This window comes from Lissotriton vulgaris, chromosome 8, assembly GCF_964263255.1.
Source record: "Lissotriton vulgaris chromosome 8, aLisVul1.2, whole genome shotgun sequence".
In the NCBI taxonomy this organism is placed as follows: domain Eukaryota; kingdom Metazoa; phylum Chordata; class Amphibia; order Caudata; family Salamandridae; genus Lissotriton; species Lissotriton vulgaris.
In genome coordinates, this window is record NC_141696.1 from 1,280,029,248 (window position 1) to 1,280,042,218 (window position 12,971).

The window sequence follows — 12,971 nt, forward strand, 5'->3', positions numbered from 1 at the left end:
CTGTGGCGAACCAGGTGGCCGTCTCTGCGGGCCGTACAGAGTGGCTCCAAGAGTGGCAACCATATAGAGAAGAATGTCCCTGCGAGCAACTCCTGAGAGGTATGAGAGCCGGGAGATTTGAGGAGGACCAAAACATAGTGAGCCCCCGAGAATAAAGTGGGTGGGCCTTAGCCGAGTCTAACCCTGTGAAGGGACTGGACACTGCAACGCACTGTTGGAGCTCCGTGGCCAATATAGCAAGAGTGATTGAAATTGGATAGATGCACAGCTGATTTGTTACAGTGTAGTTATGTTAGGTTTAGTTGAATTTTATGGTGCACCGAAAGGTGGCGTCGAGGGTCCGACGGCGTCTTGAACATAAGCTGAAAAGTGAGACTAGAGGTTCTCTAGAATCATCCCTTTACGGGCACACATTTTGTTGTCTTTCCTCGTAAAAGACTTCCACTCCGTTAATTCAATTGTTTGCAAATTGTTTATTTCATTAACATTTTGACTTGTTGATTTCGAGCATAGTTTGTTATCCTTTTACATTTTTCAAACATTTTTATCCTTCAGGCAATATCATCACAATGTATCCAATGCATTTCGGGCATTTAGGTCATGCCCTTCATCAGGGAATTGACACTGCAAAACGTAATAGGGTACCGTTACTGTAGTGTAAAACAATTTGTGACATAAATAATATCATTGCAACGTGCCATCATGCAGATTTAACTTTGCGATGTGAACAAAACTGAAAACAAACATGCAAACAGGGTTCTGGAAATATTCTGCTAGACAGTGTAATGGTGGTGTGCACACGAAGGTGCTCTAGGAAATGAGAATGGGGCATCACTTACATGCCTTTCTGTGTGTTGTTGTTACGATCTGTAAAAAAACGGTAGGACTCGGTTAAAGTATGGATATTGAGAGCTGGGGCGTAGCGCTCAAGGAATATGGGCCTGTGAAGTATCCATCATGGAAAGAAGTAGACTGGTCAGGATATGATGGTAAGAGTGGGTTTATTAAGAAAGCGAGATAGAGACATCAAGAGCCCACGCCAACCGCTGCACTGGAATCACTGGAATACCTAGGCATAGGATTCCACATTCCAGAGCATGCGACGAGGCGAGCTCAGCAAGGAGCACGAGGATACAACACATCCCCCTTACTAGAAAAGAAAAGAATTAACCTTAACATATAATACATACAAGCAAAACAATGAATGCAATTTCATAACATTGAGAACATTTTGAAGAAAGAAAGTTATTCTCCAACAACGTAATCTTTGTGCCAAACAGGAGGTTTCCTCAGACGGGGAAAACTCGGATGAGGGGAGTGAATGGGAATGGGCTGAAGGGAACGTGGGAAAACAGGAGGGTGACGTGAATTGGAACTTGAAGGAATGGTCCCAGAATGGTTGGGAGAAAAGGAACTGCTAAGGAGAGGCGGAACTTTGACAACTTTAGAGAGGCTCCAAACATTGCCGTCTGACAACTCTACAACTTGCCTACCCACTCTAACAACTAACAACGGGTCAGAAAAACGTGACACACCAGATCTAAGAAAACCAGACTTTCTCACACGTACCCAATCACCAACCTTGCATGGATTGCTGGAATTGGAAGACACCACAGGAGCACCACAACTAGCACGATTACCACTTACAAGGTCTCGCATCCAGGGTTGGCTTAAGTTACATACACTCTTCCTCCCCCGCATTTTTTCAAAAGGGGACAGGTCACCATCAGCCTTAGGAGTATTCCGATAACTCCACAGAAGTTTTCTAACAGCCTCGTAACAATTCTCACCGTTGCACACAGCAAGTTGCAGACCCTCCTTGAGCACCCTAATCCACCTTTCAACCATGCCGTTGCCTTGAGGATAGTAAACAGAAGAGCGTTTGTGTAAAATGCCATGGTTGCAACAAAAGGATTTCATCTCAGCAGAGGTGAACTGTGTGCCATTATCAGAAAGGATGGAAGAAGGGAAACCTTCTTTTTCAAAAATTGAATTGAGGAAATCGATAACCACCCTAGAAGATACATGGGGGACAAATTTCACTTCAGGCCAACTGGAGAACTGGTCTATCAAGACAATGGCGTACACTGGACTCTGACCAAAGGACATCGGACCAGCAATGTCTACAGAAACGCATTCCCATGGTTTTGACGGTCTCGAGATAGAATCGTGGTGATATTTAACAGGCTTTTGCGATTTATCACTCACACAACATTCAACGCAGAACCTTACTTTTTTCTCGATTAACTTGTCGACACCAGGCCACCAAAATTCACTCCTTATCCTTCTTTTCATACTGGACATGCCTGGGTGACCCTCATGAGCCATGTCCAATACGGTGTTCCTTAAATTATCCGGAACCACTAACAGTAAACCTCTCAAGAGAGTTTCTCCCTGGATGGAAAGTTCTTGAGCCACTTGAAAATAAGGCAAAAAATTAGGGGATAGACTGTTCTTGGAAGGCCAACCATTTTGACAAAAGACACAACATCCAAGTAATCACGGTCACTATTACAAGCCAAAATCCAATCATCTTCACGAATGCATCCATTGGACACTTCACAAATTGACACCACTTTGTCAGGGTCATTGTCAGGTGCAACATGATTATCGTCTTCCACGGGAAGTCTGGAAAGAAAGTCAGCAATGACATTCTTTGCACCGGGAATGTACTCAACAGAAAAATGGAAATCTTGTAACTTGTACTGCCATCTTGCAATTCTAGAAGTGGCTTTTCCACATCCTTTGGTCGTAAAAAGATCTACAAGGGGACGATGGTCAAAACGTACAACAAAGTCTGCACCATATACATACCTGCGAAAGTACTCAATTCCCCACCAGCAAGCCAATGTTTCTTTTTCAAGAGTGGAATATTTTGTTTCAGCACCCCGTAACGGTCTTGATGCAAAAGCGATAGTGACAAAACCGCTGTGTTGCTTTTGCATCAGAACCGCACCAATGCCAACGTTGCTTGCATCTGTGACAATAAATGATTTACAATTGGTGTCAAATGGGGACAAAGCAGGAGCAGAAATAATACATTTCTTGATAAAATTAAATTGACATTTGCAGTTATCATCCCAAATAAATTCTTGATGGTTTTTCATCAATTTGCGCAAGTGAGACGTTTTATCAGAGAAAGAGGGGATGAACTTGGCATAGTATTCGGCTAAACCGAGAAAGGATCTAAGTTGATCCTTGTTGATAGGTTCAGGTGCATTTTCAATTGCCTTAACTAAACTCAATTTGGGAGAAATGCCCTCTTTACTGATGGAATGACCCAAATAATCTACTGAATTTTTTCCAAACTTGCATTTTTCTTTGGTGAGGGTAAGACCGTTGTCTTGAAGGATGGACAGGACTTTAAACAAAACTTCAGAATGTTCAGATCCGTCCTTGCCGAAAACCAATATGTCGTCCTGAAAATATAACACATTAGACACATTCTTAAACATGTTGTGCATTACACGCTGAAACACTGAAGATGCGGATACTAATCCAAAAGGCATCCTTTTATATCTGTATGCACCCTCAGTGGTTATAAACGAAGTCAGATGCTTACTATCATCATGAAGTGCTATCTGATGATATGCGTTAGATAAATCCAATGTGGTGAAGATAGATGCATCCTTAAGCTTAGCGAACATTTCTCCAATATTGGGTAAAGGATGTCTATCAACCCACACATTTGAATTTAAATCGCGCATATCCACACACAAACGAATTTTCCCATTGGGTTTGTGGGCTACGACTACAGGCGAAAGCCACTCAGAGGATTCAATTTCCTCGATTACATCTAAGTCGCATAATCTCTGAAGTTCTTTTTTAACAGATTCACGTAAGGCTAAGGGTATGTTGCGTACTTTATGTACTTTGGGAACAGCATTATGTTTGAGGATAATTTTGTGTTTAAAATTTTTGAGTAAACCCAAACTAGGGGAAAAGACCTGTGGAAAAATAGTTTCCCATTTGTTGTCGGAGGACACATCAACAGAATTGATGAAGTCAGAATACCCTAAAACTTGATCAGGGTGATTGGGATCAAGTTTCATCATCAATTCTCTCTGCTGTGGCCAACCCAGTAAGCATGACCCATCCTTAGCAACATAAACTTTAGCATGTATTGACTTGCCCTTAAACGATAAAGTGGAGGGAAAGTATCCAAATACTTCAATGGGTTTTTTACCATATCCCCTTAATTTTATGTCAGAGGGAAATAAAGATATGACATCTGGAAATTCTTTTAACAACACATCATCACCAATTAAAGTGTACTTCGCACCAGAGTCCGCCATGACTTTTATAGATTTGGACCCAATTTGGAGCATACAGAAGGGTGAGTCTTTTTTTTCCTCTCCAACTTCGTAGACGTTGCAGATATCATCGTATTCATCGTCATCAATGTCCACCGGTTGAACCTCAGAGAATTTGGGACGTCTAGGATCAGAATTAGAATATTTCGATCTGTTGCGACTTTTGCACATCCTGGCGAAATGACCTCTAGACTTACAGTAGTTGCAAAATTGTCCTATAGCGGGACATCTTTTATCCGTTGCTACATGGCCTGAAAAGCCACACTTGAAACAAACTACATCCTTCCTGAAATTTTGATGCGAAGCAGAAGCAAACATAGGTTTGTTGGAAGTAAATTCAGATGGGTTTTTCTTGATATTTTGGACAACAGATATGTTGGAATTTTCGGAAGAGGATTCTTTAGGTTTTTTATCGGACAATTCTTTGATGCCAAGCTTCATATCTTCAAATCGGTGTGCAATGTCAAGCGCTTTTGAAAGGGATAAGTCTTTTGCATCGAGCAATTTCTCTTGAAGTTTCACATCAGAAACATTATGTACAAGCTGGTCCCTTAGCATTTGATCTTGGAATTGTTGATAGTTGCACTTGGCAGCCAGGATCCTTAAATCTTTGATAAAAGAATCAATTGGTTCAACGGGAAGTTGTTGTCTGCTAAGAAACTTGTGACGTGCCACCACTTCATTGACTTTTTTAATGAACTGTTTATCGAGCTGCATAATTGCATTTTCATAGACATCAACTTCTTCCTCGGATGAGTTATCTAATGTCATTGGAGGCAGATGGGAAAGAATTTGCCTTCCTTCTGCGCCAAGTGAATGCTTAAGAATGGAAAGTTTGCGTTTGTCGGTGTAATTCTCACCACCAATGGCTTCAAGATAAGCCTCAAATCCTTCACGCCACTGTTTCCATTCTAGTGGTGGTTCACCGGGACTCGCCAAAAATGGCGGAGGGGCATTGAAACTTTCCATTATGATTCAGGAGAATAAATGGAAAAAAGCTGAAAAATATAACTTCACTAGTGTGCAGAAAATGTCTTAGTAAAGTATTGTGATGTCATAAAACAACAGTGGTAAAACGTTCTTGAAAGGAATTATTCCTTGAAGGAGAACACGAGAATTTCCTTGAAGAGGAGCTTTGTGACGTCACAATGGCAGACAGGACGGTAATATTACAGTACAGACGTAGTTTGCTTGTGCTGACGCTGCCTGGTTAGAATGTAGAGAATCTTGAGCGCTGACGTTTCCAGACGCGTGACAGTGCGCATGCGTTAACTCGCGCACAGAAAACAAAGCGTTCAAATGGCAAAAGAGGATTTAAATGAAGTTATTCTCACCGCTTAACGTGGAACAAGCGGGATTTTCAGGAAAATGACATCAATTCGATCACGAAGGCTCCGCTGACATAAGAGAGGGAATTCAGCACCTTATGGCGGCAACGGTAATCTTGGTCCGGAGATACCGGGGCTGCAGGCTCTCAAGTCGCGTAGGTTCGTTCTCACCAAGTCGCCAGTGAAGTATCCATCATGGAAAGAAGTAGACTGGTCAGGATATGAAGGTAAGAGTGGGTTTATTAAGAAAGCGAGATAGAGACATCAAGAGCCCACGCCAACCGCTGCACTGGAATCACTGGAATACCTAGGCATAGGATTCCACATTCCAGAGCATGCGACGAGGCAAGCTCAGCAAGGAGCACGAGGATACAACAGCCTGTCCTTAGTTGTGAACTAACCTGGAAAGGAACTCGAACGTGCTCGGGTCCGTTACTCGTCTTCCATAGCGACGGCACGAAGATTACCGGCCGCGCTTTGCTATTTTGAAGTGATTCCGGTCATGTGATGTGTCACGTGACAATTGACAAAAGAGAAAGACTACGGCGAGTCTGTGATCATCAACCGGGGGGTCAGAATTAACTGGGGGAATCACCCGTTAGGTGAGACGGTGGACGCACGAAGGTGATTTGTGGTATGGAGAATGTAATAAAAAAAAATTAGATGGGCATGGGCTCCCAACAGTGAGAAGTAGAGAAAAAAACGTAAAAAATGCTATGAACCCGTCAGGGCGCGAACCTGTGTGGTATGGGTGTGCAAGTGGTCTAGTTTTATGAGTAGTGCCACTGACAAGTATTGCAAGTTACAAGAAAATATAGGGGTACAATAAACATGGTACAGTGAGTGTCAGATATTATTATGAACGAACACAGTATACACAAGGTACAGTCTGCGGAGCAATTGATTACAAGTAACAAGAGAATTCGATTCTTTCATTCAAACCCATCGGTTTTTGGGTGGAAAGTTTCTGGATCCAGTGGTTCTCTCTTCTAAGAAGATGTTTAGAATTGTCTCTCCCCTCAATTTTCTGGACTGTTTCTAGTATAATGTACTTGATTTGGGAGACATTATGATGTTCTTCTACGAAGTGCGATGATAGGGCTGATTTCGTATTCTTCAATCGAATGTTAGATTTATGTTCTGTTAGTCGTACCTTAATACGACGCTCTGTCTTTCCCACGTACATCTTTCCACATGGGCATCTTATCCCATAGATTAGATTGCTGGATTCACAAGTGGCATTCACCTATTAAACTCAAGGTGAATGCCACTTGTGAATCCAGCAATCTAATCTATGGGATAAGATGCCCATGTGGAAAGATGTACGTGGGCAAGACAGAGCGTCGTATTAAGGTACGACTAACAGAACATAAATCTAACATTCGATTGAAGAATACGAAATCAGCCCTATCATCGCACTTCGTAGAAGAACATCATAATGTCTCCCAAATCAAGTACATTATACTAGAAACAGTCCAGAAAATTGAGGGGAGAGACAATTCTAAACATCTTCTTAGAAGAGAGAACCACTGGATCCAGAAACTTTCCACCCAAAAATCGATGGGTTTGAATGAAAGAATCGAATTCTCTTGTTACTTGTAATCAATTGCTCCGCAGACTGTACCTTGTGTATACTGTGTTCGTTCATAATAATATCTGACACTCACTGTACCATGTTTATTGTACCCCTATATTTTCTTGTAACTTGCAATACTTGTCAGTGGCACTACTCATAAAACTAGACCACTTGCACACCCATACCACACAGGTTCGTGCCCTGACGGGTTCATAGCATTTTTTACGTTTTTTTCTCTACTTCTCACTGTTGGGAGCCCATGCCCATCTAATTTTTTTTTTATTACATTCTCCATACCACAAATCACCTTCGTGCGTCCACCGTCTCACCTAACGGATGATTCCCCCAGTTAATTCGGACCCCCCGGTTGATGATCACAGACTCGCCGTAGTCTTTCTCTTTTGTCAATTGTCACGTGACACATCACATGACCGGAATCACTTCAAAATAGCAAAGCGCGGCCGGTAATCTTCGTGCCGTCGCTATGGAAGACGAGTAACGGACCCGAGCACGTTCGAGTTCCTTTCCAGGTTAGTTCACAACTAAGGACAGGCCCATATTCCTTGAGCGCTACGCCCCAGCTCTCAATATCCATACTTTAACCGAGTCCTACCGTTTTTTTACAGATCGTAACAACAACACACAGAAAGGCATGTAAGTGACGCCCCATTCTCATTTCCTAGAGCACCTTCGTGTGCACACCACCATTACACTGTCTAGCAGAATATTTCCAGAACCCTGTTTGCATGTTTGTTTTCAGTTTTGTTCTCTTCGCAATGTTAAATCTGCATGATGGCACGTTGCAATGATATTATTTATGCCACAAATTGTTTTACACTACAGTAACTGTACCCTATTACGTTTTGCAGTGTCAATTCCCTGATGAAGGGCATGACCTAAATGCCCGAAATGCATTGGATACATTGTGATGACATTGCCTGAAGGATAAAAATGTTTGAAAAATGTAAAAGGACAACAAACTATGCTCGAAATCAACAAGTCAAAGTGTTAATGAAATAAACAATTTGCAAACAATTGAATTAACAATATAGCAAGAGCCCAGACACACTTGGTGCTTGTCCTGATGAGGGGGAGCACAGATCCATAGCAGAAGTCTGTCCATGTGCGCATTGACCGGCTGTAGCCTGCAGAGAGGGAATAAAAGTATGTACAAAGGTCTTACCTGGAACCGGGAGCGTTGTCTCAATTCCAGTGGGGGGAAGCGAAGAGACCTGTAAAGTAAACATCTGAATAAGAGCCTCCAGCACACCTGAAGGAGAAGGGAGAGACTGGCACGAGAATTGTGGACAGGCTGCGCCCTGTCTCAAGCAGCGACGAGACTGATAGCAGAGTAAGGGGGAGAAGAGACCAACACAATAAGTCTCCGAGGCCACTGGAAATTACCTCGATAGCTTCCAATAGAGTTCACTGGTGAACGGACAAGACGCAGAAGTACTGCCTGAACTGGGCATATGGAATACGAGCACATACAGAGAATATTGAAGCTGGAGGGAAGGGAGGTGCACAATGAGTGATCCTTGAGACGAGTGACGTGACACTTATACCGACCAGGACAAGGGCTCCCATGGTCGGATTCTTTGGGCCAAGAGCACTGTGGGCCCATAGATAGAGGTTCTTTTGTGGAGCCATTAGTGATACCAGCCAGTTCCTGAGGAGAATTTATAGCACGCACCTATAACAAGTAGATATCCTGACACATCTGAGGGGCTTACTGGACTGAAAGAAGTGACAGTGATCCTAGACCTGTGGCCTTCTCAGAGACCAAGCCTAAGTGCATCCTAATGTACCAATTTAGTGAAAGGCCAAGGTACCCGGGTACAGTCAAATAACATTTCCAATTATGCGCTGCCATGTCCACCGGAGTCGGTGCAACAAGCAGGGGATGCAGAGGTGCAAGGAGAAGAGGCCATAAATTTGGTGGTCCCCGATCCATCACTGGCAGACATTATGGCAGCAATACAGTCTCCAGGAATGGCATGGTCAATAAAATTGATGCAGTGGCCATTGACGTTAACCTACTAAGATATAACCTATGCCAGGTAACAAGCAGGGTCACTGCAAATGAGAAAAATGTGGAGGCCCTACAGGCAGGAGTTAAGGTAATGAAGGAAACTGTCTCGGATTTTTCCAAACATGTCTGTACTTGATGATGGAGCCGAAGATCAAGAGGGATGATCAAGGAGAAATAACCTGAGATTTGTGGGCTTTCCAGAGCGAGCAAAAGAGCCCTCTGCAGAACTGGTCTTGGAGGATTGGATTATCAAGGTCCTGGCTCCCAAGAAACTATCATAGTTTTTCAATATTGAAAGGTCACATAGAGCGTTGGTTCCTCCCTCGCGACCCGGGGCACCCCCACGGGCTATTAGTGCGTGTTTTTCCAACTATCGTGACTGAGATGTGATACTGCAGGCCACTCGTCAAAGGGAAGTGCCATCATACGCGGGTCATCGCATTGTTATTTTCCCGGATTACATCCAATGTGTGCAAGATCAAAAGAGAACATTCATGGCAGTCAAAAGATGATTAGGCGAAGAAGGGATGAAATATAGCTTTTTCTCTACGACAGAGGCATCTGAATGGTTGGAAGCTCTAGGGGGGACACAGTGCACAGTGGGGCAGAGACTCCCAGAGATCTGAACACTCAAAAATTTCAGAGCGAAATGGGGATACAGAATAGATTCTCTACAATGGCACAGCGGACAAAGGTGGATAGTGCGGGTTGCATCCAGGTATGCCAGAATGGAACACTGCAGTTTGCTGACCCGTCATCGGAATCGGATACCTCCATACAAGATCTACCGGTGTCTCCTTCGCAGGGCTATGGCATCTGCTAACAAGGCAAAATGCTGGGCCATCGGCCAAGCTCTACATAACCCCTTATGTATTGATTCCAAATATCTCATTTCTGCTTTCACTTTTGTATCAGAAAATCAGATGCATTTGCTATTGATGTGGATTTATGTGGTTGTGACAGTAAGATAGGACACTGGGTTTCCACAGCAGTTTCCAACTTGCAGATAAAACTGTTAAAAAGTCTATATTATCAATGTTACATCTATGTTACGTTCTTAGAGTACCACAATTGCACTTGGAGAATCTTCTCCTATTTAGGAGTTAAAAAGCTTGTGAATGCCACAGGCCTGAATCCTCCCAACGTGATTGCAGAGGAAAGGGGAGAATGGGTAGTCTCTATTGCATCTCCCACTAGTAACTATTGCATATCTTTCCCCAGAGAAAATCCAGAGAGAGCTTGATGATGTCATTGAACCCAACAAAACAATCCAATATGAACACCGGATGAAGCTGCCATACACCAATGCAGTGATCCATGAGATACAGCGCTACAGCAGTATTGTTCCTCTTGGCCTACCACATCTTTGTGTGAAGGACACCACTATTCAGGGCTTCCATCTTAAAAAGGTAATGATGTTTGTCATTGAGTTGTCAGGATGGTTACTTCTCTTTGATTCAGAGACATGCGATTGCTTCTGTGTCTTTGGCTTCACTTTGCATATTTTATGAACTCATAGTTTTGATGACAGATCATTCATGCAAAATATTGGGGTGATGGATTACTGGCAAATCTTTGCATTTATGGGAAAAGTGCTCAATTCAGAAGGCAGAACGCTGCTTACACAATGTAAAAGGGACACACCAGTTTTGCTCAAGCTAAGGCTTGATTCTGATTTCAGGCAAAACTGTTAAAGGAAACTCCACCCGCTGGAATCTCTTCCATCTTGGGAATATTATGGTGGAGGAAATGCCACAGGTGGACTCTTTCTGGATCTACCACTCCCTATGATATTGGAGGGTTTCCCACTATTATCAAACTCTGAATCATGCCCTGCCATTCCAACTGCACTATACTGTCACTCCTCCTTACACCACCACCTGTAACCTGTCAAAGTCTGCCATAACTCGCCACAGTGGGTAGAAGTGGACAGCAGTAGGAAGCAATAGGCGGTGATTAGTGCTACAGAGGGAATTCCTTCTGGGGGTGATTAGTGGGTGTTGGCTGCACAGGTAGAAAAACACAGTTGACTTTTCTGGGGGAAAAGTCTGGAGGGGCACAAGTGCTCCCTGACATTTCTCCAGGCCTCAGGTTTCAGCCTCCTACCTTCAGCTTGCGGTGCCTCAAATCCTCATCACATCACATCAATCCTTGCTTTGAGCAGATGACAATCCTGTAAAGCCAAATTTAAATTTTTCAGTCATATTCCCAAGGTGAAGGCGATTCCACCTGAAATCAGAATCAAGCCTTAGTTTGAGTTAAACGGGTGTATTCCATTTTGATTGTGTAAGCAGTGTTCTAGGAGTAGGAGAGTTTTATCTAGAAGGGGGAGGTGGCATGAAGGCGGCTCTCAGTGCGGCTTGTGTGCCCAGCATGATGTCACAACAATGTAATAGTGCAATAACTTTCTATTTACTGGTACAGGCTGACATAAGAGTAAGCCTATCAGCACTTGGGAGCAAAGAGTTGCCCTAAGAATGAGTTGGTGCTGTGGCTTCCAACAAAACGAAAACCTCTTAAGATCCTTTTCAGGATCCTTTCTACAAGAATAGCTACGAAACAGCCATTGCGAAACTCTTTAGAGAAACAGACTGTATATATATATGTATGTATGTATATATATATATATATATATATATATATATATATATATATATATATATATATATATATATATATATATATATATATTCACAGAAAAAACCATAGGTTATAGACCATATATAGTTAGGAATTTGCATTTACAAAACCTTGAAAATTCACTGAAAAAACCATAGGTTATAAACCATATATAGTTAGGGATTAGCATTTACAAAACCTTATTTTACTCGCATAAAACCATTGAAATTCCATATATAGTTAGATGCGCTAACTATATATCGCGCACCCGCAATCCACTGCTGATGATGTCACATATTACATCATTCATGACATGGTTAGTGACATCACTGATGACATCACTGATGACATCTCAAATGACATCACTGATGACATCACTGAAAACATCTCATTTGACATGACTGATAACATCACTGATGATATCATTCATGTGATAATACGATGAACCTCTTCAGACTCTAATATAACCTTAGATACAATCAGTGTAAACAGACACTCACAGACTGTCACTCATCCATGGAGTTACTCACACACCTAGTCAGTCATGCAAAGAATCAATCACACCTCCATTTCCTCAAAAACACAGTTATACAAACTTTACTTATTCAAACATATACTAACACATATTTACTCTCTTATACAATCCCTGATACAAGTTCACAATGATCCATACAGCCACTCACACATTCACTGGCTCTTATGCACAGTTATTTATATATGTCAACTCTCACATGTACTGTGTTTTACATATGTACTTACTTTGACATGTAGCACTGAGATATCCATTCACTCACCAATACACTCATGCACACAGTCAACCGCCCATACAGCTGTTTCCACATGCACTTTTGAAACCACACATCTAGTGAATCAACTGCTTACACATCTATGCACAGAGTCACACACCTCCCAGCTACCCACACACACTCACTCAGTATCCCATACAAATACTTGGGCAACCAATCAATAACCCATATAGTTACTCATATAGCTACTTATCAACACATGGAACAGTTTACAGAACAACAGACATAATGATGCACAAATTGAGACAGTTTAGTCATTAACCCATGCACTCAGTGAGACACATTTAATCACTCACT

The 12,971-nt window shown here is 42.4% G+C and overlaps 1 protein-coding gene across 1 annotated transcript in view; it reads left to right on the forward strand.

The window, feature by feature from the left end:
* The window catches only part of LOC147698613 (cytochrome P450 2J6-like), a 686,733-nt gene that overhangs the window by 416,565 nt on the left and 257,197 nt on the right, over positions 1-12,971 (forward strand). Inside the window, exon 7 of the mRNA XM_086935205.1 lies at positions 10,471-10,658. Within this exon, the coding sequence (XP_086791331.1) occupies positions 10,471-10,658 (188 nt within the window). The remainder of the gene's footprint in view (positions 1-10,470; positions 10,659-12,971) is intronic.